Source organism: Thamnophis sirtalis, unplaced genomic scaffold, assembly GCF_051295495.1.
Source record: "Thamnophis sirtalis isolate CommonGarterSnake01/CBP01778 unplaced genomic scaffold, rThaSir2_p1.2 scaffold_4, whole genome shotgun sequence".
Classification (NCBI taxonomy): Eukaryota; Metazoa; Chordata; class Lepidosauria; order Squamata; family Natricidae; genus Thamnophis; species Thamnophis sirtalis.
In genome coordinates, this window is record NW_028261384.1 from 127,130,449 (window position 1) to 127,153,518 (window position 23,070).

The following is a 23,070-nucleotide window of genomic DNA, read 5'->3' on the forward strand; positions in this document are numbered from 1 at the left end:
TTGCTATTGCTTTTGCATATAACGTTCCCTGGTGCACACTTTTGTATTGAATGTAGGGTGACCCAAAATTACAATTCGATACAAATTTCATAACATTCCTTTAACTTACTGCAATTGTAACCAAATATGATCCTTTGCATTCAGATTCTGCATTACATATCTCTAGTAACAAATTTCCCAGGGTTTAGATTTTGGAAAACGAACATGAGGGAGAAACGTCAGAAAAAGGTTATTTTGTGGGTCCACCTCAAGATGTTCAGTCTTCACCTAAAGCAGGAGTGTCGAACCCAATTTCATTGAGGGCCACATCAGGGATCTCTTTGACCTGGGGAGGGCATGTGGGAGCATGGTCAGCTCAACATCACTTGTGTCATACGCCTGTGGTGGCCTATGCTCTCTGCCAGCGAAAACAGGCTCCTGAGCTCTGTTTTTGGTTGTGACGGCCTCTTGCAACCCTCTGCCAGTGAAAACGGAGCTTGGGAGTGTCACCCGATGCCCTTGTGTGCTCCATGTTTGCCTGCAATGGCCTCCTGAAACCTTCTGCCAGCAAAGATGGCGCTCAGGAGGGCCGCAAGCGGAGGAACTGTGGGCCAGTCCTTCACTGTTTCCCGGGTAGCCCCGCAGGCCTGTCCTAAGCACTCTACATTTTATATCCACCCTTGGGGCCTTGATTTTGAGCTAAAGGAAGAAATTCTAATTCTCTTATACCACACCATTTATTTCTTTTTCTTTATTAGTTGCTCCCTGCGATTTAGGTCAGGTCTTAGTAAAATGACATAGCATTTGGGGAAAAAGATACAACTTAGCAAGCCAGTGCTGGAGGCCAAGATAGAGAAGACCTCCGCAATTACCATGTATTTTCCTTTGGTGCTCATGTAGGTTGGAACAAAAGATAGCCAGACACTGCAGAAGACCAACATGCTGAAGGTGATGAACTTGGCTTCATTAAAGCTATCGGGTAAATTTCTGGCTAAAAAGGCCACAAAGAAAGATACAATGGAAAGGAAGCCCATATATCCTAGAACACAATAGAACATTTCAGTTGAGCCTTCATTACATTCCAACACTATCTCTTCCTCTAATGTGTGCATGTCAACATCTGGGAATGGTGGTGAGGTTCCCAGCCAGGTGGCCAAAATGCCTGCTTGGACAAGAGAACAGGAGAGGACAATAAAAACTGGCATTTTTCTCCCCATCCATTTATTCATCTTGGAATGTGGCTGGATGGCCATAAAAGCCAGGATCACCATGATGGTTTTTGCTAGTATGCATGAAATTGCCACTGAAAAGATGATGCCCAAGGATGTTTGTCGAAGAAGACAAGTCATTTGTATGGGACGGTCAAAGAAGAAGAATGCACAAAGGAAGGAGAGAATGAGGGATACAAGCAGACTGTAGCTGAGACCCTGGTTGTTGGCTTTGACGATGGGCGTGTGCTGGTGCTTAATAAAAACTCCTAGCACAAAAGACGCAGTCAATGAGAGGGAGATAGTAAATGAAGTCAAGGTGATCCCCAAAGGTTCTTTATAGGAGAGAAAATGTATAACTTTAGGAATGCACACATTTTCACCATCTTTTGCATAGTGATCTTCTGGGCAACTGATACAGTCGTCCATATCTGAAATAGAAAGAGGTGAGGAGTCTTAGTAGAGAATCTTTGTGGTCAAGAGCCTTCTAACTGGGAGGCTTCGGAGTACCCAACTGGGAAGCATATTATAATGCAGCAATTATGACATGGGTGAAGGATTGGGTGATGTTGAGTAGAAGGCGCCTATTGGCTATAGAGGGACATGACCTCCCTCAGGGATGGCATGCCTCCCTCTGGCAAGAAAGAGACACCCCCCATAGGTACTTCATGGGACATTATATTCGGAAGATTTTGATGGGGGTCTGGGAAAAGATGAGGAAAAAATACTATCTTAGGGTTCCATGCTGGTTGGCACCGTTAGAGGCCTTAACGCATCCCAGTGTATTTAATTAGACAAGAAACATAACATATAAAGACATCATGACAGAAGATGGCAACATGAAAACAAAGATGGAATTAGAGAAGCAGGGCAGGAATCTGGAATGGTGGGAATATTTACAGGTTAGAAACAGGTTTAAAAGCGATAAGGTACGGTTTGGGATCTACCCAAACCCTCAGGGGCTAGATAAGATTTTGTTTGGCGGAGACAAGAAAATGTTATCGAAGATTTATCAATTTTTGACCTGCCAAGGTGCTAATGAAGAGATGGATAAAAGCCTTCTAATAGCATGGGAGAGAAACTTTGGCTATGAGATTGAAATGGGCAAATGGTGGGATTTATGGAGTAAGACCATTAAACTTACAATATCTACAGCATTCAAATAAAACATATACAAGATGGTTTATAGGTGGCACTTCCCCCCAACAAGGTTAGCCAAATGTTTCCTGGGTTATCTCCATTGTGTTGGAAATGTGGAAGAAAGGATGGCACATTCTACCATATTTGGTGGTCCTGTACTGAGGCCATGAAATACTGGAAAAGGATTAAAAAATGGCTAAAAGAGGTTACCGGGGCAAACATGGAATGGAGACCCGAGAACCTTCTACTAAGCATTAAACCAGAAAACATGAGCAATTCAATATGGCATTTGAGCCTACATATAATTGTGGCCGCAAGAATAACTTATGCACAATTTTGGAAATCAACTACCATACCGTCGGAAGATGCTATAATTAAAAAGATCAATGAATGTGCAGAAATGGACAGAATGACGGGTTGGCTGAGGGACAAAGGAGAAACGGAACATTACCTTAGCTGGAACTTATGATATATGTGGGCGACAAGGAGAACAGCAGGGACTTAAAACGGGGAAAGTTAAAAGTGAACATGGGTATTGTAATAGATCCCTGAATTTTGTAATGAGAAGATGTGGCTTAGAGACCTAACAATGAGGAAGGAAAAAAAAAAGTTGGGCTGTGAATGACTGTCACCACGGGAGGGTGGGAGGGTGGTTGTATGTTTAAAATTGTATTTGTATTTGTATGTTTTACTCTTAAAAAAATGTATAACTAATAAAGATTACTTTAAAAAAAAAAAGAAGGTCTCTTCTGTCTATCACATGATCAATGTCAAGGCCGAGGAAATCAGGAAATGCAGGCAGTTCAAATGAATATAGCAATAGCACTTAGACTTATACAACACTTCACAGTGCTTTACAGCCCTCTCTAAGTGGTTCGCAAAGTAGGCATATTGCCCCCAATAATCTGGGTCCTCTTCTTACAGACCTCGGAAGGATGGAAAATTGAGTCAGACTTGAGCCTGGTGAAATTCAAACTGTAAATTGTAGGCAGCTTATAGTCAGTAGATGTAGCCTGCCTTCTAACTACTATGCCACCATAGTTCATATAATTATCCATATATATAAAAGCCAAATACTACACACTCATTGCAAAATCTCCAGAACTGTAAAGCCCACAAACTTGAAATTTGGGACATATGTTCCTCTTGACTTCCAGGTGCTCACTAAGAAAGGATTTTTCAAAACGGCCACCAGATCATTGGTAATCCTTACATGGTAATTAACACATTATGATGCTAAGGAGTTCTACTCCCCCTCCCCACCTGAAAATAACTCTGTTCCAACTGCCAGTTGACTCACATTCCGTTACCTCAGTTCAAATTGGCAGATGTTCCAATGTTCACTTAGGAGTGGTCTGGGACTGTTTACAGTACTAAATGTTGGTACCTCACCCAAATGTCTATGCCTTCCACCTATGGAACTGCTTCCAGATTCAAAGCGGTGGAAGCAATATTCCTTTATGTGTTTCAATCACTGACCACTACTGAGCCAAGCCAACAGATTGAACCAGAGTGAACTGGATGTCTTCTGCATTGCCTGATAACATATTTTCGTCACAAAGCATGGGTATCCAGGTCTGTCTGTCTGTCTCCCTCTCTGTCTCCCTCTCTGTCTCCCTCTCTGTCTCCCTCTCTCTCTCTGTTTATTGCAAGCTTAAGCTCTCTACAAGTATCTGAACTACTAACAGGCAAAGGAAATAGGTAGGCTATAAGAATAAATGGAATTCAAGGTGGGCACAGGCAGGGACGTGCAGTCACTAGAGGCAGGGGAGGCGGGGCCTCACCAGTCTCCTGAGGGAAAGAAAGAATTTTAAATATTTTTTTTTAAATAATTAAAGCCAGGGTAGTTGCTACCAGATTCAAAGTCACAGTGGCTTGGTGTCTGCTCTCAGTGTTAACTATGGGAGGAGGCCAGAGAACTCGGGGCCTCTTTTGCCTAAGGAATTGTTCGCCTTTTAAAAGTTAAGGAGGAGTTAACAAGCAAACACTTTCATATGCAAAAGAGGCACTGATTTTCCCGCCTCCTGATCGGGGAGCAGCGAATCATGCCTTATGAGCACGCTTACGTTAGCATGCTTACGTTGGGCAGACAAGAGGAGAGTTGAGAGAGTTTCCACAGCTGGAAAAGGTGGATCAAACGGAGGGAGGGAGGGTTCAAATTTATTGTAATTTAATTTGTAATTTAATAAAAAAAATAATTTTTTATTGTGAGGTTTGTTTGTGTGTGGTTTTTTTTCTTTCTTCACAGCGGTGGGGTCGGAGGAGGCAGGGGGGCAAGGCGGCGGAGCACGGAAGTGGCAGGGATGTTCTTGCCACTGTGTTTCAACAGGCCAGGCGTCTCGCATTTATGTCCGCCATAAACGTGAGACGCCTGGCCTGTTGAAACACAGTGGTGGTGGTGGGAGGAATTGGCTGGGTGGGCGAGCTGCCTGGGAAGGGGAGACCCCTTTAAAGCCCAGCACCAAGCGGGGGGGAGGAGGAGGAGAGCGGTGAGTCCAGGCTCGGTGCTGGGTTGGCTGCAGGCCGGGGCATCAGGATTGTTTGTCGGAGGAGGCTGGGGGGGGGGGCAAGGCGGTGGAGCACGACGGCGGCGAGAAGCAACATCCCCGCCACTGTGTCTGACTGTCCTCTTGCATTTATGTCCACCATAAATGCGAGACGCCTGTCGGACACAGTGCCGGGGACGTTGCTTCTCACCGCTGCTGCGGTCTTGCCTCACCAACGGTAACCGTCACCGCACGTCACTGGGCACAAGGTACCTGACATTAATGATACATTAGTCTCAGGTATCTTGTATACATCACATCAAGCCTGGTCATCTCCTACAATCAAAGTTTTATATCCCTCCCCCTCAAGGCAGCCTTTAAAGACTACTTATTTAATCATCTATTTCTCACATATTTTTATCTGTAATTCATTATCATTCTCTTTCCTTTGCTGATGATTCTAAATTGATTAATAAAAATTTGAAAGTGAGTGATATTTCTTTTTCTTCATGAATGGAATGAGGAAGAGGAAGTCAAGCAATGACTGAAGTAAAACTTTATTAGCTCTCATTTCTGGTATGCTTAAAAATGGGGCAGACGTACCCATCAGAGAGGAAATCTTCTCTTCCTCACATTGAAGACAATCATAGCAACAGAAGGCCTCAGACTCCTTCTTGACCTTGTGAAAGCCAGGCTGGCACGGATCATTGCAAAGAGAAGTAGGGGGTACCTGTCCAAAAACATTAGGATGGAGATAATGCATTTTTAGGATGACTATGATCATGATTTATCACTTGTTGCTTGTATGTACACAAAGAGCTTATACACCAGACACAAATCTCTTGTGTGTCCAACCACACATGGCTACTAATGAATTATATTCTACTCTATTCTACTACACTCCACTACACTGTAGTCTACTCTCTATTTTAGTTTTCATCTGTCAACTGCTCAGATTAATGGAAGGAAGACTTTTCACATACATTTGGATGTTCATGGCTCTAAGGATTTGCACGTTTTTGTACCCCAATTCTTAGTTCATTATTCACCTGCGTCTCCAAAAATACACGCACTACTAATAATTTGCTGCCTAAAATATGCCAGTGGCCAACTGCTTCGAATTTCTTAAGAATGATTTGAAAAATGTTTTTGTTTGTTTGTTAATATGAAATCTGCTACCACCCATTTCAGATAGGTAGCGAGATGGGCAGAATATAAATTAAGTGAACAAATGCAATAAATAAACAAATAAACAAGTAAATAAGCCATCTGTCCTGTTCAGATGGATAGTGAGCTGTATAAATTAAATGAACAAATATAACAAACTAACTAACTAACTAACTAACTAACTAACTAACTAACTAACTAACTAACTAACTAACTAACTAATCAACTAACAAACAAACAAGCTACTAGATAGCAAGCAAGCCACCAAGCCCGTTTTTCAGCACAATTATCTTTTTGCTACCTGTTTGAAATCTCCATGCCACTGGATTCTTTCGTCAGCCACCACAAATTCTTTCTCTAAAGGGGTTTTAGGATTCAGTCTTCCCACTTTCACCTTGGCGTAGGAGCCATTTGGAAAAGTGACCAAGTTGATGAGATCAAATCCATCCGTAACTTCTCCCTGTTCATTCAAGGTCACTTCATCTCCAACACTGTTGTTGAAAGAGATTTTTTGAAGAAACGAATGGAGCTTGTGGGGGAAAAAATAAACTATTTGAAAAAGTACACAGGAAACATTTTCACATTTCTGTAATAAATCCTGTGCTTGTTTGCATCACATTAGGGCTGAAAATAAAGCTTCCAAAAAATCTATGTTCGGAGTAGAAGACACACCCAAATTTTCAGCCTCTTTTTTGGGGGAGGAATGTTATACTCTGAAAAATATGGTATTTAAATTAAGATCTTTCATTATTTCCATATTCAACTTATAATCCTTCATTTTTAAATTATTCAATATTTCAATATGTTATTTTTATATCAATCTTTATCTTCCACGTATCATATGTTTTAATGCAAAAAAGGTATTGTTAATCGTATTTTTTTACATTTCTGTAATAAACCCTGTGCTTCACAGCAGTAAGGTTAGGAAGGAATTGTTACCTGCCAGGGCTTAATGTCTTGAGATATTGATATTGCCTTAGATCTGCGGTTGGATGAATACATCATATTTAAGGCATGTGCCATGGCATAAACTGCATTGTAGATGCTGTAGCTGTGACCAGTCATGCTCATTTCAAAGAAAGGTGTGGGAAGATTCTGCAGCATCTCTTCTCCAGTACAAGCATCTATTGCGGTTGAGTTTGAAATTGAACAACTGAAAGCACTTTCCCAAAAATTATTGATGAAACTGTTCCCATTTTCCAAAGAAGGCTTTACTTTCTGAAGAAATTCTTCAAAGGCTAAAACTTTCTGTGAGTGGATTGAAAAGGAAAGGGTACCATGGAAGATCTGTATATCGAAATCTGTTTGAAACTTGTGGGATACAAAATCAATCTGGGCTGTTGAAATCCACACCTTTCCCGAAGAAACGTTGAACTTATGTTCTGAATTTAGCATGCTCATCCCAATGTCATTCCACCATAAAATGTTTGCTAGCCAGAACAAGGTTACAGTTTCTCCATAAACAACAACTGCATTGGCTCTGCTATTTCGGAAAACTGAGATGTGATTAGTAATTTTTTCAAGAATTTCTTCTTTACTGCACATTGGGTGGGTTTTTGGAATTCTTTTTATGAAGTCTGTACATATTCCCTGCTGAGAAAGTATGGGTTGCAAAACCTCCAAGAAATGTTCTCCACTTTGGTCATCAATAAGGACAAGGCCAACCCATTTCCACCTGAAATGCAGAAGTAACTGGACTATCCCCCGAAGTTGAAGGGTTTCATTTGGAACCATGCGGTAAAAGGAAGAGAAGTGAGAGTCATAATTTACTGTTGGTTGAAATGAACCATAAGAAAGCTAGAGGGGAAAAGAACCATATGTTTCAAAGAGGAATGAAATGGAAAGATGACAAAATCCTGCATAATATCTCTGTTTGTCTGTCTGTCTGTTTTATCTCTCTCTACTACAAATCTACTATCTATCTATCTATCTATCTATCTATCTATCTATCTATCTATCTCTATCTATCTATCTATCTATCTATCTATCTATCATCCATCTATCTGTCTGCCTATCTACAGTATATCACCTATTCATATTATCTATCTATAATCCCAGAAGCAGGGACTCCACAAAGCCAGAGCTGCAGAAGCTGCAACAATGGTGCCCACACATGTCACCTGACATGTGACAGAACGTTTTGTGCCCATTTAGGCCTTACCAGCCACCTGCGGACACATCGTGGACAGCCCACAATCTCTTAGATGACTAGGTCCTCTTTGAACACGATGGATGAACATCACCTATCATCTATCTATGATCTCTGTCTGTCTACTGAATCAATCAATCTATCTATCTATCTATCTATCTATCTATCTATCTATCTATCTATCTATCTATCTATCTATCTATCTATCATCTCTATCTATTATCTATCTACAGTACATCTATCATCTATCTATCATCTAGGTGGTGCAGTGGTTAGGGTGCAGTACTGCAGGCCACTTCAGCTGACTGCTATCTGCAGTTCAGCAGTTCTAATCTCACTGGCTCAAGGTTGACTCAGCCTTCCATCCTTCCAAGGTGGGTGAAATGAGGACCCAGACTGCAGGGGCGATATGCTGACTCTGTAAACTGCTTAGAGAGGGCTGAAAGCCCTATGAAGCGGTATATAAGTCTAACTGCTATTGCTATTGCTATCTATCGATCCATCTTCTATTTGCATCCCTCGCTCCCTCTCAGTCCATTTCAATAGATGCCAATAATATATTCAATTATAATCGGGTGTTATGTATAAACACAAATATCCAAGACCAAGTGTTTTTTTTAATCAATATGTTGCTCTACAATTTCATAATTAAGCAGTTTAATGGAATATTTAAAAATAAGTCCAAAGGCAAATGTTATATTACATACATTAATGAATTATTTGATGGAAATTTTTCTCTGTTTTGGGCCAATGTTTTATGTTTTATCATTTCTAACAGTATCATTTTTCTTATTATTCTTCATCATCACCCTCTTTCCACTGCTTTTGGACTAAGAAAAGTAGCAAAAACAACAACTTGATTACTGATTTGTGCTCCATGCGTTTGGAGAATTGAAATGTAATCCTTAAAAGATAGTCATGACACAGAATTTGGAGATGTATACTTTAAAAAAAGCTTTCCATATTTGTGTGTTTGTATATTCATGTGTGTGTGTGTGAATACACATACTAGCTGGAGTAATCTCCTGTTCCTATAAAATACAGTTTTTAACGTACACATTTTTTCATATATTAAAGATTTTCTTGTCATTCAAAGATTCAAGAAATAGATGGCATACTGAAAGTTTTCTAAACTAAAAAGTTATTTAGATGGCTATAGTGTAATTTATAAAATGTTATCCTGTACTAATACTTATTAAATATACTATAAAGCAAGGAATCAGCGAACACCTAGAAGCAAACAAAGTAATAGCCAAAACCCAACATGGGTTTGTCAAAAACAGATCATGCCAGACTAATCCTATTGCATTCTTTGACAAAGTGATAAAATTAGTGGACCAGAGGAATGCCGTTGATATAATTTACTTGGACTTCAGTAAGGCATTTGATAAAGTAGACAATAACCTACTAGTAGATAAAGTAGAAAAATGTGGGTTAGACAGCATCACCACCAAATGGATTCGCAACTGGCTGACCAACTGCACTCAACCTGTAGTCCTCAATGGAACTGATTCTACATGGAGGGAAATATGCTGTGGAGTACCCCAAGGCTCTGTTTTAGGCCCAGTACTCTTCAACATCTTCATTGATGATTTGGATGAGGGGATAAATGGGGAATTCATCAATTTGCAGAAGATACCAAGCTGGCAGGAATAGCCAACATTCCAGAAGAGAGGCTTAAGTTACAGCAGGATTTTCACAAATTTGAACATTGGGCACTATTTAACAAAATGAAATTCAATGGTGAAAAAAGTAAGGTTCTACATATAGGCAAGAAAAACAAAATGCAGTCCTCCTCCTCCTCCTCCTCCTCCTCCTCCTCCTCCTCCTCCTCCTCCTCCTCCTCCTCCTCCTTCTTCTCCTGCCTTCTACATATAGGCATGAAAAACAAAATGCAGTCCTCCTCCTCCCCCTCCCCCTCCCCCCTCCTCCTCCTCCTCAATTCCAACATAAATTATACCATAATTTTATATTTTAAAAAGAAATTTCTTAACTGGTTGTAATTAAGAGAGAATGTCTCAATAATAATTGTTTTGCAAAAGGAGTGAACCCATACAAAAAGACACATATTCAGGTGCCATGATGTACTTATTTATGTCCTTATACTTTCAATCCTTTTCTTAAATCATGTTTCTGTTATATTTTTGGATGGTCAATTTTCTACCAGGAGAAAATGAGAAGGAACTAAGGATCAGATTATTTATCAATTTCATGGTGTACATCCATAATTCCTACCTGGGGAACTTTGTAAATGCCTAGGATTTCTTCCATACACAAGGAAGTATCATCACTTAATCCACCAATGACACCTGCTAATTTTCCATTGCTTCCACACTTGTAGTTAGGAAGAAACTGATGTGATTTAGAGAGCAGGTCCAAAGTGGCCCGAAAGGTTGTCCTTGAATCAGTATAGCTGTCATGGATGTGGAACCCAAGAGTAACATTGGGTAAGAGCTCATGATTCTCATTGATCTCATCAATGGTGAAGACCAAGGCTAGGATATGTTGGATGAACTTGGTGATCAATCTACAAAGAAAGAGATTGGATGATTTTAGGCAGAAATTAAAATCAATTATTTTAATTATTTATTGTTTTTCGTTGGAAATAACAATAAACCCCCTTTTAACAGATTCCACACAAGATATACACTATTTTGATTTATGGAAAAGCTTTTGGACCATTGGAGATTTTAGGAGAGATGTTTGCTATTAGAGAGGAAAAAATAAAATGCATATCCCATTGAAAGGAATTAATATTTAGAAGGATTGTTGATTTCCCATTTTATTTTTTTAAAAATCCCAGTATGTTGCATCAGGAAAACTGCTTTTTGTGGATTCTTTCAGGAAAGAAGAAGAAATGATCGAGATAAATCTGGATGACTTAAGAATGAATAGGCACATCAGAACTGTGGTGCATGAATCATAGTTGGAACTAGATGGTTCTAAATACATAAATCACTTCTTGCCATGTGATTATCCAGCAGAAAGAAGAGGGAATAGAGAAAAAGTCAGAATAGCTGGCCTGTGGCAAATTGGAATGGAATGGAGCAGTTCAGTGCAGAAGAGAAGAGAAAAGAAGAGAAGAGAAGAGAAGAGAACAGAATAGAATTCTTTATTGGTCAAGTGCTGAGGTGGCGCAGTGGTTAGGGTGCCGAGGGGGTGCCGAGGTGGCACAGTGATTAGGGTGCAGTACTGCAGCCCACTTCAGCTGACTGTTATCTGCAGTTCAGTGGTTCTAATCTCACCGGCTCAAGGTTGACTCAGCCTTACATCCTTCTGAGGTGGGTGAAATGAGGACCCAGACTGTGGGGGCGATATGCTGACTCTGTAAACTGTTTAGAGTGGGCTGAAAGCCCCATAAGTCTAACTGCTATTGCTATTGCTAAGTGTGATTGGACACACAAGGAATTTGTCTCTGGTGCATATGCTCTCAGTATACAGTACATGAAAGCAACAAATAATAAATCATGATCATAATCATAATAAAAATATGTTCATCATAAACCATGAGATAGAATTATATAATAACAGAGTTGGAAGAGAGCTGGGTCTTCTAGTCCAGCCTCTTGCTCAGGCAGGAAACCCTACAGCATTTCAGACAAATAGTTATCCAATTTCTTCTTAAAAGCTTCCAGTTTTAGAGCATTTACAACTTCTGGAGGCAAGAATACAATTCTTTGTTATAGTCATAGAATATTAAATAACAATCAACATAAATCATACTAAAGTATTAAATAAAACAACTAATATAAATTGTAACAAGCAAGAGTAAGTCATTTCCTCTAAGACTTTGGGATTTCAAAGAAATCCTAAGAAATGCCTCCCTAAGTTGTACAAAAATATGTACACATCAATAATAAACAAACAAACAAAAGGAAGAGCCTCTAATCATCCTCGAAAGCTTTGGGAGAAAGGGGGGGAAATGATTTTCTTACATTGGAAAGTATATCCAGTCTTGAGAAGGAACCTTTGTAAACGTTATCTCAGACAAAAGAGGAACGATGTGAGAGGTAACCCCACCAATGAAGATGTCACCTGGTTTGTGCCACTCCTGTAAGATGCGATGAGGTTCACTTTGGATGCATTTAACAGAACCTGCTTTGCCCACTGTGTTAGGAAGTAGCAATAGCAGGATTGCCAACACAACACATCTCCCCATTCCCAAAGCTAAACCTATACCTAAAGGGAAGTTTTCCCCATGTCTGTTTACTAGATCAGCCCGGTTTATGAAACAAGCTTCCCTGATCTGCTAAGAGATATATTAAAGTGGGATTATGAAAGCATGCACTGAAAGGTATTTAAGAGAAAGCTGTCTTAAGCATAACTCTAACATCAGCTGGACAAATTGCCATGAGTTAGTGGCAAATCTCTGCTATACTAAGTCCCTAATTGCAGTTCTCTGTGGTTGATTTATATTGTTGGTTTATATTGCTATTTCTTCTTTTTCTCTCCAAGTCTTTTAGTCTTCTGCAAAGTCACCAGACGTCTGGCTAGACAAGTAGGCAACATCAGCAATTTCCATAATTGTAATAATTATTCTAGAAAAGTGCAAAAACACGGAAGCAAACAAATTCACTTCAACTGAACTACGCATATGTTGTTACATGGAATGGAGCTCCTGAATCCCAATGACCGAATAATAAAGTACGTCTGAAAGTATTTTATCTCCCTTTGGAATTGGATGATACCTGCTTCTTTTTTCCCCCGAGCATACACATAGGGTCACTTTTGTACTTGTTATGGTTGCTGGGAAGCTCAGCTCTAATCGCTTCAATAAATGTATGATGTATACATACAATTTATTGTCAGTGTATAAGAAATTATGCCCCTTCATGGATTATTACTGCCTTGTTGTGGTGAAGGGGCTTGCATAGTTCAATGAAGCTATGGGCTATGTCATGCAAGGCCACCCAAGATGGACATGTCATACTCTGACAAAATGTGATCCACTGGAGAAGGAAATCACAACCCATTCCAGTATCTTTGTCATGAAAAACCCATGGACAGTACCAAGGCAAAAAGATATGATGCTGGAAGATGGCCTGAAGGTGTCCAATATGCTATTGGGGAAGAGTGCGAGGCTACTACTAGCAGCACCAGAAAGAGTGAAGCATCTGGGCCAAAGTCAAAAGAATGCTCAGCTGAGGATGTATCTGGTGGTGAAAGGAAAGTCCGATGCTGTAAAGAGCTATACTACTTAGGAACCTGGAATGTAAGATCCATGAACCAAGGCAAGCTGGACATGGTCAAACAAGAGATGACAAGACTGAATATCGACATCTTAGAAATCAGCAAACTAAAATGGACAAGAATGGATGAATTTAATTCAGATGACCACCAGGTATATTACTGCAGACAAGAATCCCTCAGAGGAAATGGAGTAGCCTTCATAGTCAAGAAAAGAGTAGGAAAAGCAATACTGGGATACAATGCCTCAAATGACAGAATGATCTCAGTTCGAATTCAAGGCAAACCATTCGACATCATAGTAGTCCAAGTCTATGCTTCAACCACTGGTGCTGAAGAGGATGAAGTTGACTAGTTCTATGAAACCCTAAAGCACCTTATAAAAGTAACACCAACAAACGATGTCCTTATCATCATGGGGGATTGGAATGTTAAAGTAGGAAACCAAAAGATAACTGGAATAACAGACAAGTTCGGCCTCGGAGTACAAAATGAAGCTGGGCACAGGCTGATAGAATTTTGTCAAGAGAAGATGAGGGTCATAGCAAACACTCTTTTCCAACAACCCAAGTGATGACCTTACACATGGACATCACTAGACGGTCAACACAGAAATCAGATTGACTATGTCCTCTGCAAACCAAAGATGGAGAGGATCTAATCAGTTAGTAAAAACAAAACCATCAGCTGACTGTGACTCAGATCATGAGCTTCTTTTGCAAAATTTAAATTGAAGAAAGTAGGAAAAAGCACTAGGGCACTCAGGTATGAACTAAATCATATCCCTGATGAATATACAGTAGAGGTGACCAATAGATTTAATGAATTAGATCTGATAGACAGAGTTCCTGAATAATTATGGACAGAGGTTCACAACATTGTACCAGAGGTAGCAGAATTCTAGAGAATCGCTAGAAGAGATAAGAATGCCTTCTTAAATGAACAGTGCAAAGAAATAGAAGAAAACAATAGAATAGGGAGGACTAGAGATCTCTTCAAGAAAATTGGAGATATGAAGGGAATGTTTCATGCAAAGATGGGAATGATAAAGGACCAAAACAGCAGGGACCTAACAGAGGCAGAAGAGATTAAGAAGATGTGGCAAAATTACACAGAAGAACTATGCAAGAATGAGCTTAACATCCCTGATAACCATGATGGGGTGGTTACTGACCTCGAGCCAGACATCCTAGAAAGTGAAGTCCAATGGAACTTAGGAAATCTGAGCAACAACAAAGCTAGTGGAAGCTAGTGGAGGGGACAGTATTCCAGCTGAGCTATTCAAAATCTTAAAAGATGATGTAGTAAAAGTGCTGCATTCAATTTGCCAGCAAATTTGGAAAACTCAACAGTGGCCACAGGTTTGGAAAAGGTCAGTTTACATTCCAATTCCAAAGAAAGGCAATGCCAAAGAATGTTCAAACTATCGCACCATCGCTTTCATTTCACATGCTAGTAAAGTTATGTTCAAAATCCTACAAGCTAGGATCCAGCAGTCTATGGATCGAGAGCTACCAGAAGTACATGCAGGGTTCAGAAGAGAAAGAGGAACTAGAGGTCAAATTGCCAACATTTGCTGGATCAGGGAGAAAGCTAGGGCGTTCCAGAAAAGCATCTATTTCTGCTTCATTGACTATGCTAAAGCCTTTGATTGTGTGGATGATAACAAATTGTGGCAAGTTCTTTCCGGCTGGCGCAAAGGACTTCCCTGGACTTGCTTTTCTGAGCACAGGGCGATGGGCCCGCACCTCTACCACCAGCAATCTGAAAAAGGTCTTCACTCCCTCCCTCTTGCAGCACGCCCCGATGCAAAAAATTCTGAGATTGGCGTGCTTGAGGCTGCTGCTGTGATGTTCAGGGAGGCTAAACCAAGCCGCGCACCTCTCCCTGCCGCTTTTGCGGCTTCCCAGAGTGGCAAGAACCTTCGGGCTCTCCTCCGTGCTCTCCTCAGCTCCTTGCAACTGCAATAGACATCCAGAAGTGGCACGGGCTGTCAGTCTGGAAACCCAAGCTCCATTAGCCCCAAAAGCCGCTGCACCAGCAAAGAGCTTACTTACCTCTTCGGCAGGCAGCAATAGAGAGCCAAGGGCTCTTAGAGGCGTGGTGCGGATGGACAGGCAGAGCGAGTGGACCAACAGCAACCGGGTGGGTGGGGCCCATGGGTGAGCGTGCAAGGGGGCCTTCCACTGCTGGAACCGGTTCTAAACGGCATGCTAGATTTGTAGAACCTCTTCTAGCAAACCAGTTAGAACCGGCAGGAGTCCACCCCTGATCATGTTTTATATTGTTGTACATAAACAATTTTCTTCTATAAATGAATCCTGCTGAATTATTTACTTGGGTGCTGGTTAGATTGCTGCAAAATCTGACATTTATACATAATCTATGTTCCTCTCTATATCATACTATCCCTCTAAGAAAGAGTGTACATGCAGGGATCCTGCATCAATTGGAAGTAAGACCAAGGATGGGGATTACATTTCCAATGTGTCCTATAATGTAATTTCTCCTAAAAAGTTGACCTCTTCCAATATGAAAACACTAGGCATTTTGTTAAAATGAAATTGTTCTCTAAGGGCCAAGTCACTACTTGTCATTCTTGAGTTTAGATGGGAAACAAGGTCAGATCCTGGATTATCCTCACTCCAAGAATTTAGCAAATGAAGGAACTTCCATTCAGGTCATCCCAATGTCCTTCTCAGTAGTTTCATATCATGCTTTATTTTGCTTCTTTTGCCAAAAGCTTCTTCGGCTCTCAACCATGACCTAGATGATTGAGAATCACCATAGACATTTAAGCTCCATGGTTTACATGTTTATTGGGGAAAGTAAGAGTGGCATAAGGTGCAGAAAAGGTTAAGGTGAAGGAGACGCCACACCTACAATCTCTTAATTGATTTTGTCCTTTTTTCTTTATTCTCAGCCTTTCAACTTCCTACCCATAACTTTGTGTTTCAAAGGTGGAAGAGAAAATTGGTCAGTATTTTAACAAGACTAAATATATTTATTCTTTACAAATGGACTCAGAAATAAATAGTGACAAGGAGGATATTAAAAGGCATATCTAAATGATATAGAAAGTGAAATATAGCTAATAAATACAAGTAAGTAAGAAGAATTGCTATTGCTTTTGCATACAATGTTCGCTGGTGCACACTTTTGCATTGAATGTAGGGTGATCCAAAAATAAAATTAGATACAAATTTCATAACATTCCTTTAACTTACTGCAATTGTATCCAAATATGATCCTTTACATTCGGATTCTGCATTACATATCTCTAGTAACAAATTTCCCAGGGTTTACATTTTGGAAAATGAACATGAGGGAGAAACGTCAGAAAAAGGTTATTTTGTGAGTCCACACCAAGATGTTTAGTCTTCACCTAAAGCAGGAGTGTCGAACCCAATTTCATTGAGGGCCACATCAGGGATTTCTTTGACCTGGGGAGGGCATGTGGGAGCATGGTCAGCTCAACGTCGATTGTGTCGTACGCCTGTGGTGGCCTATGCTCTCTGCCAGCAAAAACAGGCTCCTGAGCTCTGTTTTTGGTTGCGACGGCCTCTTGCAACCCTCTGCCAGTGAAAACGGAGTTTGGGAGTGTCACCCAAAACCCTTGTGTGCTCCATTTTTGCCTGCAATGGCCTCCTGCAACCTTCTGCCAGCAAAGATGAAGCTCAGGAGGGCTGCAAGCAGAGGAACTGTGGGCCAATCCTTCACAGTTTCCAGGGCAGCCACGCAGTCCTGTTCTAAGCACTCTACATTTTATATCCAGCCTCCGGGCCTTGAGTTTGACACCTCTGAGCTAAAGGAAGAAATTCTAATTCTCTTATACCACACCATTTATTTCTTTTTCTTTATTAGTTGCTCCCTGCGATTTAGGTCAGGTCTTAGTAAAATGACATAGCATTTGGGGAAAAAGATACAACTTAGCAAGCCAGTGCTGGAGGCCAAGATAGAGAAGACCTCCACAATTACCATGTATTTTCCTTTGGTGCTCATATAGGTTGGAACAAAGGACAGCCAGACACTGCAGAAGACCAACATACTGAAGGTGATGAACTTGGCTTCATTAAAGCTATCGGGTAAATTTTTGGCTAAAAAGGCCACAAAGAAAGATGCAATGGAAAGGAAGCCCATATATCCTAGAACACAATAGAACATTTCAGTTGAGCCTTCATTACATTCCAACACTATCTCTTCCTCTAATGTGTGCATGTCAACATCTGGGAATGGTGGTGAGGTTCCCAGCCAGGTGGCCAAAATGCCTGCTTGGACAAGAGAACAGGAGAGGACAATAAAAACTGGCAGTTTTCTCCCCATCCATTTATTCATCTTGGAATGCGGCTGGATGGCCAAAAAAGCCAGGATCACCATGATGGTTTTTGCTAGTATGCATGAAATTGCCACTGAGAAGATGATGCCCAAGGATGTTTGTCGAAGAAGACAAGTCATTTGTATGGGACGGTCAAAGAAGAAGAATGCACAAAGGAAGGAGAGAATGAGGGATACAAGCAGACTGTAGCTGAGACCCTGGTTGTTGGCTTTGACGATTGGCGTGTGCTGGTGCTTAATAAAAACTCCTAGCACAAAAGACGCAGTCAATGAGAGGGAGATAGTAAATGAAGTCAAGGTGATCCCCAAAGGTTCTTTATAGGAGAGAAAATGTATAACTTTAGGAACGCACACATTTTCACCATCTTTTGCATAGTGATCTTTTGGGCAACTGATACAGTCATCCATATCTGAAATAGAAAGAGGTGAAGAGTCTTAGTAGAGAATCTTTGTGGTCAAGAGCCTTGGTAGGTGGTTCTATCAGACCCTGGGAAAGAAGATGCTTTCTGCCTTAAAGAAAGAGTCAAAAGGGTGTGATGTAAAGAAGGTCTCTTCTGTCTGTCGCATGATCAATTTCAAGGCCAAGGAAATCAGGAAATTCAGGCAGTTCAAATGAATATAGCAATAGCAGTTAGACATAGAACACTTCACAGTGCTTTAAAGCCCTCTCTAAGCGGTTTACAAAGTAATAATAATCTGGGTCCTCTTCTTACTGACCGCGGAAGGATGGAAAGTTGTGTCAGACTTGAGCCTAGTGAGATTCAAACTGCAAATTTCAGGGACCTTGTAGTCAGTAGATGCAATACTGCAATACTGCCTTCTCACTACTATGCCACCACGGCTCATATAATTACCTATCTATCTATATAAAAGCCAAATACCACTCACTCATCGCAAATTCTCCAGAACTGTAAAGCCCACAAACTTGAAATTTGGCACATATGTTCCTCTTGGCTTCCAGGTGCTCACTAAGAAAGGATTTTTCAAAATGGCCACCAGATCATTGGTAATCCTTACACGGTAATTCACACATTATGATGCTAAGGAGTTCTATTCCCCCTCCCCACCTGAAAATAACTCTGTTCCAACTGCCAGATGCCTCACATTCCGTTACCTCAGTTCACAGTGGCAGATATTCCAATGCTTCACTTAGGAGTGGTCTGGGGCTGCTTACAGTACTAAATGTTGGTACCTCACCAAAATGTCTATGCCTTCCACCTATGGAACTGCTTCCAGATTCAAAGCGGTGGGAGCAATATTCCCTTATGTGTTTCAATCACTGACCACTACTGAGCCAAGCCAACAGATTGAACCGGAGTGACCCGAATGTCTCCTGCATTGCCTGATAACATATTTTCGTCACGAAGCTTGGGTATCTAGATGAGTCTGTCAATCTGTCTCTCTGTCTGTCTGTCTGTCTGTCTGTCTGTCTGTCTGTCTCTCTCTCTTTCTCTCTCTCTGTTTATTGTTTATTATTACGATCTCTACAAGTATCTGAACTACTAACAGGCAAAGGAAATAAGTAGGCTATAAGAATCAATGGAATTCAAGGTGGGCACAAGGTACCTGACACTAATGATGGATTAGTCTCAGATACCTTGTGTACATCACATCAAGTCTGGTCATCTCCTACAATCAAAGTTTTATATCCCTCCCCCTCATGGCAGCCTTTAAAGACTACTTATTTAATCATCTGTTTCTCCAATATTTTTATCTTTAATTCATTATCATGCTTCTTCTTTTGCTGATGATTCTAAATTGATTAATAAAAATTTGAAAGTGAGTGATATTTCTTTTTCTTCATGAATGGAATGAGGAAGAGGAAGTCAAGCAATGACTGAAGTAAAACTTTATTAGCTCTCATTTCTGGTATGCTTAAAAATGGGGCAGACGTACCCATCAGATAGGAAATCTTCTCTTCCTCACATTGAAGACAATCATAGCAGCAGAAGACCCCAGACTCCTCCTTGACCTTGTGAAAGCCAGGCTGGCACGGATCATTGCAAAGAGAAGTAGGGGGTACCTGTCCAAAAACATTAGGATGGAGATAATGCATTTTTAGGATGACTATGATCATGATTTATCACTTGTTTCTTATATGTACACAAAGAGCTTATACACCAGACACAAATCTCTTGTGTGTCCAACCACACATGGCCACTAAAGAATTCTATTCTACTCTACTCTACTCTACTCTACTCTACTTTACTCTATTCCACTACAGTACACTGTACTCTACTCTCTATTTCAGTTTTCATCGGTCAACTGCTCAGATTAATGGAAGGGTTTTCACATAAATTTAGAGGCTCATGGCTCTAAGAATTTTCAAGGTTTTGTACACAAATTCTTAGTTCATTATTTATTTGCCTCCCAAAAATATACTCCCTACTAATAATTTTATGTTTAAAATATGCCAGTGGCCATTTGCTTCAAATTTCTTATGAGAGTTTTGAAAAAAATGTTTTTTGTGTGTTTGTTAATATGAAATCTGCTACCACCTTCAGATGAGTAGCGAGATGGGCAGAATATAAATTAAATAGACAAGTACAATAAATAAACAAATAAATACATAAATAATTAAATAAACGAATAAGCTGGAAGCTAACAAGCAAGTGAACAAGCCACCCATTCTGTTCAGATGGATAGTGAGTTGGGCAGAATATAAATTAAATGAACAAATATAATAAAATAGCCAACCAATTAATTAACAAACAAACAAACAAGCTGCTAGATAGCAAGCAAGCCACCAAGCCCGTTTTTCAGCACAATTATCTTTTTGCTACCTGTTTGAAATCTCCATGCCACTGGATTCTTTCGTCAGCCACCACAAATTCTTTCTCTAAAGGGGTTTTAGGATTCAGTCTTCCCACTTTCACCTTGGCGTAGGAGCCATTTGGAAAAGTGACCAAGTTGATGAGATCAAATCCATCCGTAACTTCTCCCTGTTCATTCAAGGTCACTTCATCTCCAACACTGTTGTTGAAAGAGATTTTTTGAAGAAACGAATGGAGCTTGTGGGGGAAAAAATAAACTATTTGAAAAAGTACACAGGAAACATTTTCACATTTCTGTAATAAACCCTGTGCTCATTTGCATCTCATTAGGGCTGAAAAAAAGCTTCCAAAAATCTAAGTTTAAGACACACCCAAATTGAAGAGTGGGAAGTAGAGGAGAGAAGAAAGATAGGAAGAGAGTAGAGGTGAAGGGGGAAGATGAGGTGTATAAGGAGGAGTGGTAAGGGGAGAGAGGAGAAGGAGAAAGGAAGGGGATGTAGAGTAGAAAATGATGGAAGGACAGAATGTAGAAAGGGGGAGGAGAGAAGGGGAAGAAAGTGTCGGATAAGGTATAAATATGGTATATGGAGAGCAGAAGAGCCAATAACTGGGTTTTTCTCTTTTTTTTTCTTTTTTTCCCCTTCCTTGGCAGTTGATGGTAAGATGAATTGATGTAAGTACTTAATAATACAACTTGATATTGACTATGTTATAGTATACATGTGATTATATGCTATGAAAATGGAAAATAAAACTTTTTATGACAGAAAAAGAAAACAACTGAGGAGGGCTTCAGTGCCGGAAATGTATCACTGAGACATTTTTATAACAAAAGCTCAGGAAATCCACACATGTGGGGTTTTTTGTGCCTAGCTTTTTATAATTAACGTACACGAATTTAGTTCTATGTTTTTTGTAATGTTTTCTAGCATGGATGTGCTTTTTTTTTTTTAAGAACTATATTTGGCTGAGCGGCTGGAGCCCCATTCTGAACTGCTTTTAATTAGTGCCTGCTGCACATCAGCAATTAAAACCCATTGCACAATCAGCTTCTCATCAACTTGTGAAAGAAAAATTTAATTTAAAAAAAATGAAGACAAGACGCACCCAAATTTTCAGCCTCTTTTTTGGGGGGGAATGTTATACTCTGAAAAATATGGTAATTAAATTAAGATCTTTTATTATTTCCATATTCAAATTATTATCCTTCATTTTTTAATTATTCATTTATTCAATATTTCAATATGTTATTTTTATATCCATCTTCATCTTCTGCATATCATATGTTTTAATACAAATAAAGTATTGTTAATTGTATTTTTTTACATTTCTGTAATAAACCCTGTGCTTCACAGCAGTAAGGTTAGGAAGGAATTGTTACCTTCCAGGGCTTAATGTCTTGAGATATTGATATTGCCTTAGATCTGCGGTTGGATGAATACATCATATTTAAGGCATGTGCCATGGCATAAACTGCATTGTAGATGCTGTAGCTGTGACCAGTCATGCTCATTTCAAAGAAAGGTGTGGGAAGATTCTGCAGCATCTCTTCTCCAGTACAAGCATCTATTTCAGTTGAGTTTGAAATTGAACAACTGAAAGCATTTTCCCAAAAATTATCGATGAAACTGTTTCCATTTTCCAAAGAAGGCTTTACTTTCTGAAGAAATTCTTCAAAGGCTAAAACTTTCTGTGAATGGATTGAAAAGGAAAGGGTACCATGGAAGATCTGTATATCGAAATCTGTTTGAAACTTGTTGGATACAAAATCAATCTGGGCTGTTGAAATCCACACCTTTCCCGAAGAAACATTGAACTTATGTTCTGAAGTTAGCATGCTCATCCCAATGTCATTCCACCATAAAAGATCTGCCAGCCAGAACAAGGTTACCGTTTCTCCATAAACAACAACTGCATTGGCTCTGCTATTTTGGAAAACTGAGATCTGATTAGGAATTTTTTCAAGAATTTCTTCTATACTGCACATTGGGTGGGTTTTTGGAATTCTTTTTATGAAGTCTGTACATATTCCCTGATGAAAAAATATGGGTTGCAAAACCTCCAAGAAATGTTCTCCACTTTGGTCATCAATAAGGACAAGGCCAACCCATTTCCACCAGAAATGCAAAAGTAACTGGACTATCCCCCGAAGTTGAAGGGCTTCATTTGGAACCATGCGGTAAAAGGAAGAGAAGTGGGAGTCATAATTTAGTGTTGGTTGAAATGAACCATAAGAAAGCTAGAGGGGAAAAGAACCATATGTTTCAAAGAAGAATGAAATGGAAAGATGACAAAATCCTGCATGGTATCTCTGTCTGTCTGTCTGTCTGTCTGTCTGTCAAAAAGGTTAAAAAGACCTTGACTATGTGTCAGAATAGTCAAAATTCAGCAGGGGGAGGAGGGGTCTTCTGGTACCCCAGAATCCTCCCTCAAAACAGCCGGCTGACCAAGCAGCCTTCCTTCATCTCTCTCCAGTCACCCCCCACTTCCCCCCAGGAGGAGGGCCCCAAGACAGAGAGAAATGGGGAGGAAGCAGGAAAGCCCCTGCAGATCAAGCCCAGGCTGTGACGTCTCCTCCTGCCAACACCGAAGGCTGACTGGCCACGAAGTTTTTGACTCGCTCGCTCTTTCTCAGGGATTGGGTG

General features: G+C 40.2%; 2 protein-coding genes and 1 pseudogene across 2 annotated transcripts; 1 reads left to right on the forward strand and 2 right to left on the reverse strand.

The window, feature by feature from the left end:
- Nucleotides 1–716: 716 nt before the first annotated feature.
- Nucleotides 717–7,714, reverse strand: LOC148046450 (vomeronasal type-2 receptor 26-like). The gene is made up of 4 exons (XM_087712037.1): nt 6,920–7,714; nt 6,282–6,509; nt 5,417–5,543; nt 717–1,618 (listed from the first exon to the last, which is right to left on the reverse strand). Exons 1-4 carry the CDS (start codon nt 7,712–7,714, stop codon nt 717–719), a joined length of 2,052 nt encoding a protein of 683 aa, XP_087568163.1.
- A 5,414-nt stretch (nt 7,715–13,128) lies between these two features.
- Nucleotides 13,129–15,286, forward strand: LOC148046451 (uncharacterized; annotated as a pseudogene).
- A 1,873-nt stretch (nt 15,287–17,159) lies between these two features.
- Nucleotides 17,160–22,601, reverse strand: LOC148046452 (vomeronasal type-2 receptor 26-like). Its single transcript, XM_087712039.1, has 4 exons — nt 21,807–22,601; nt 20,435–20,662; nt 19,548–19,674; nt 17,160–18,061 (listed from the first exon to the last, which is right to left on the reverse strand). Exons 1-4 carry the CDS (start codon nt 22,599–22,601, stop codon nt 17,160–17,162), a joined length of 2,052 nt encoding a protein of 683 aa, XP_087568165.1.
- Between the last annotated feature and the right edge of the window lie 469 nt (nt 22,602–23,070).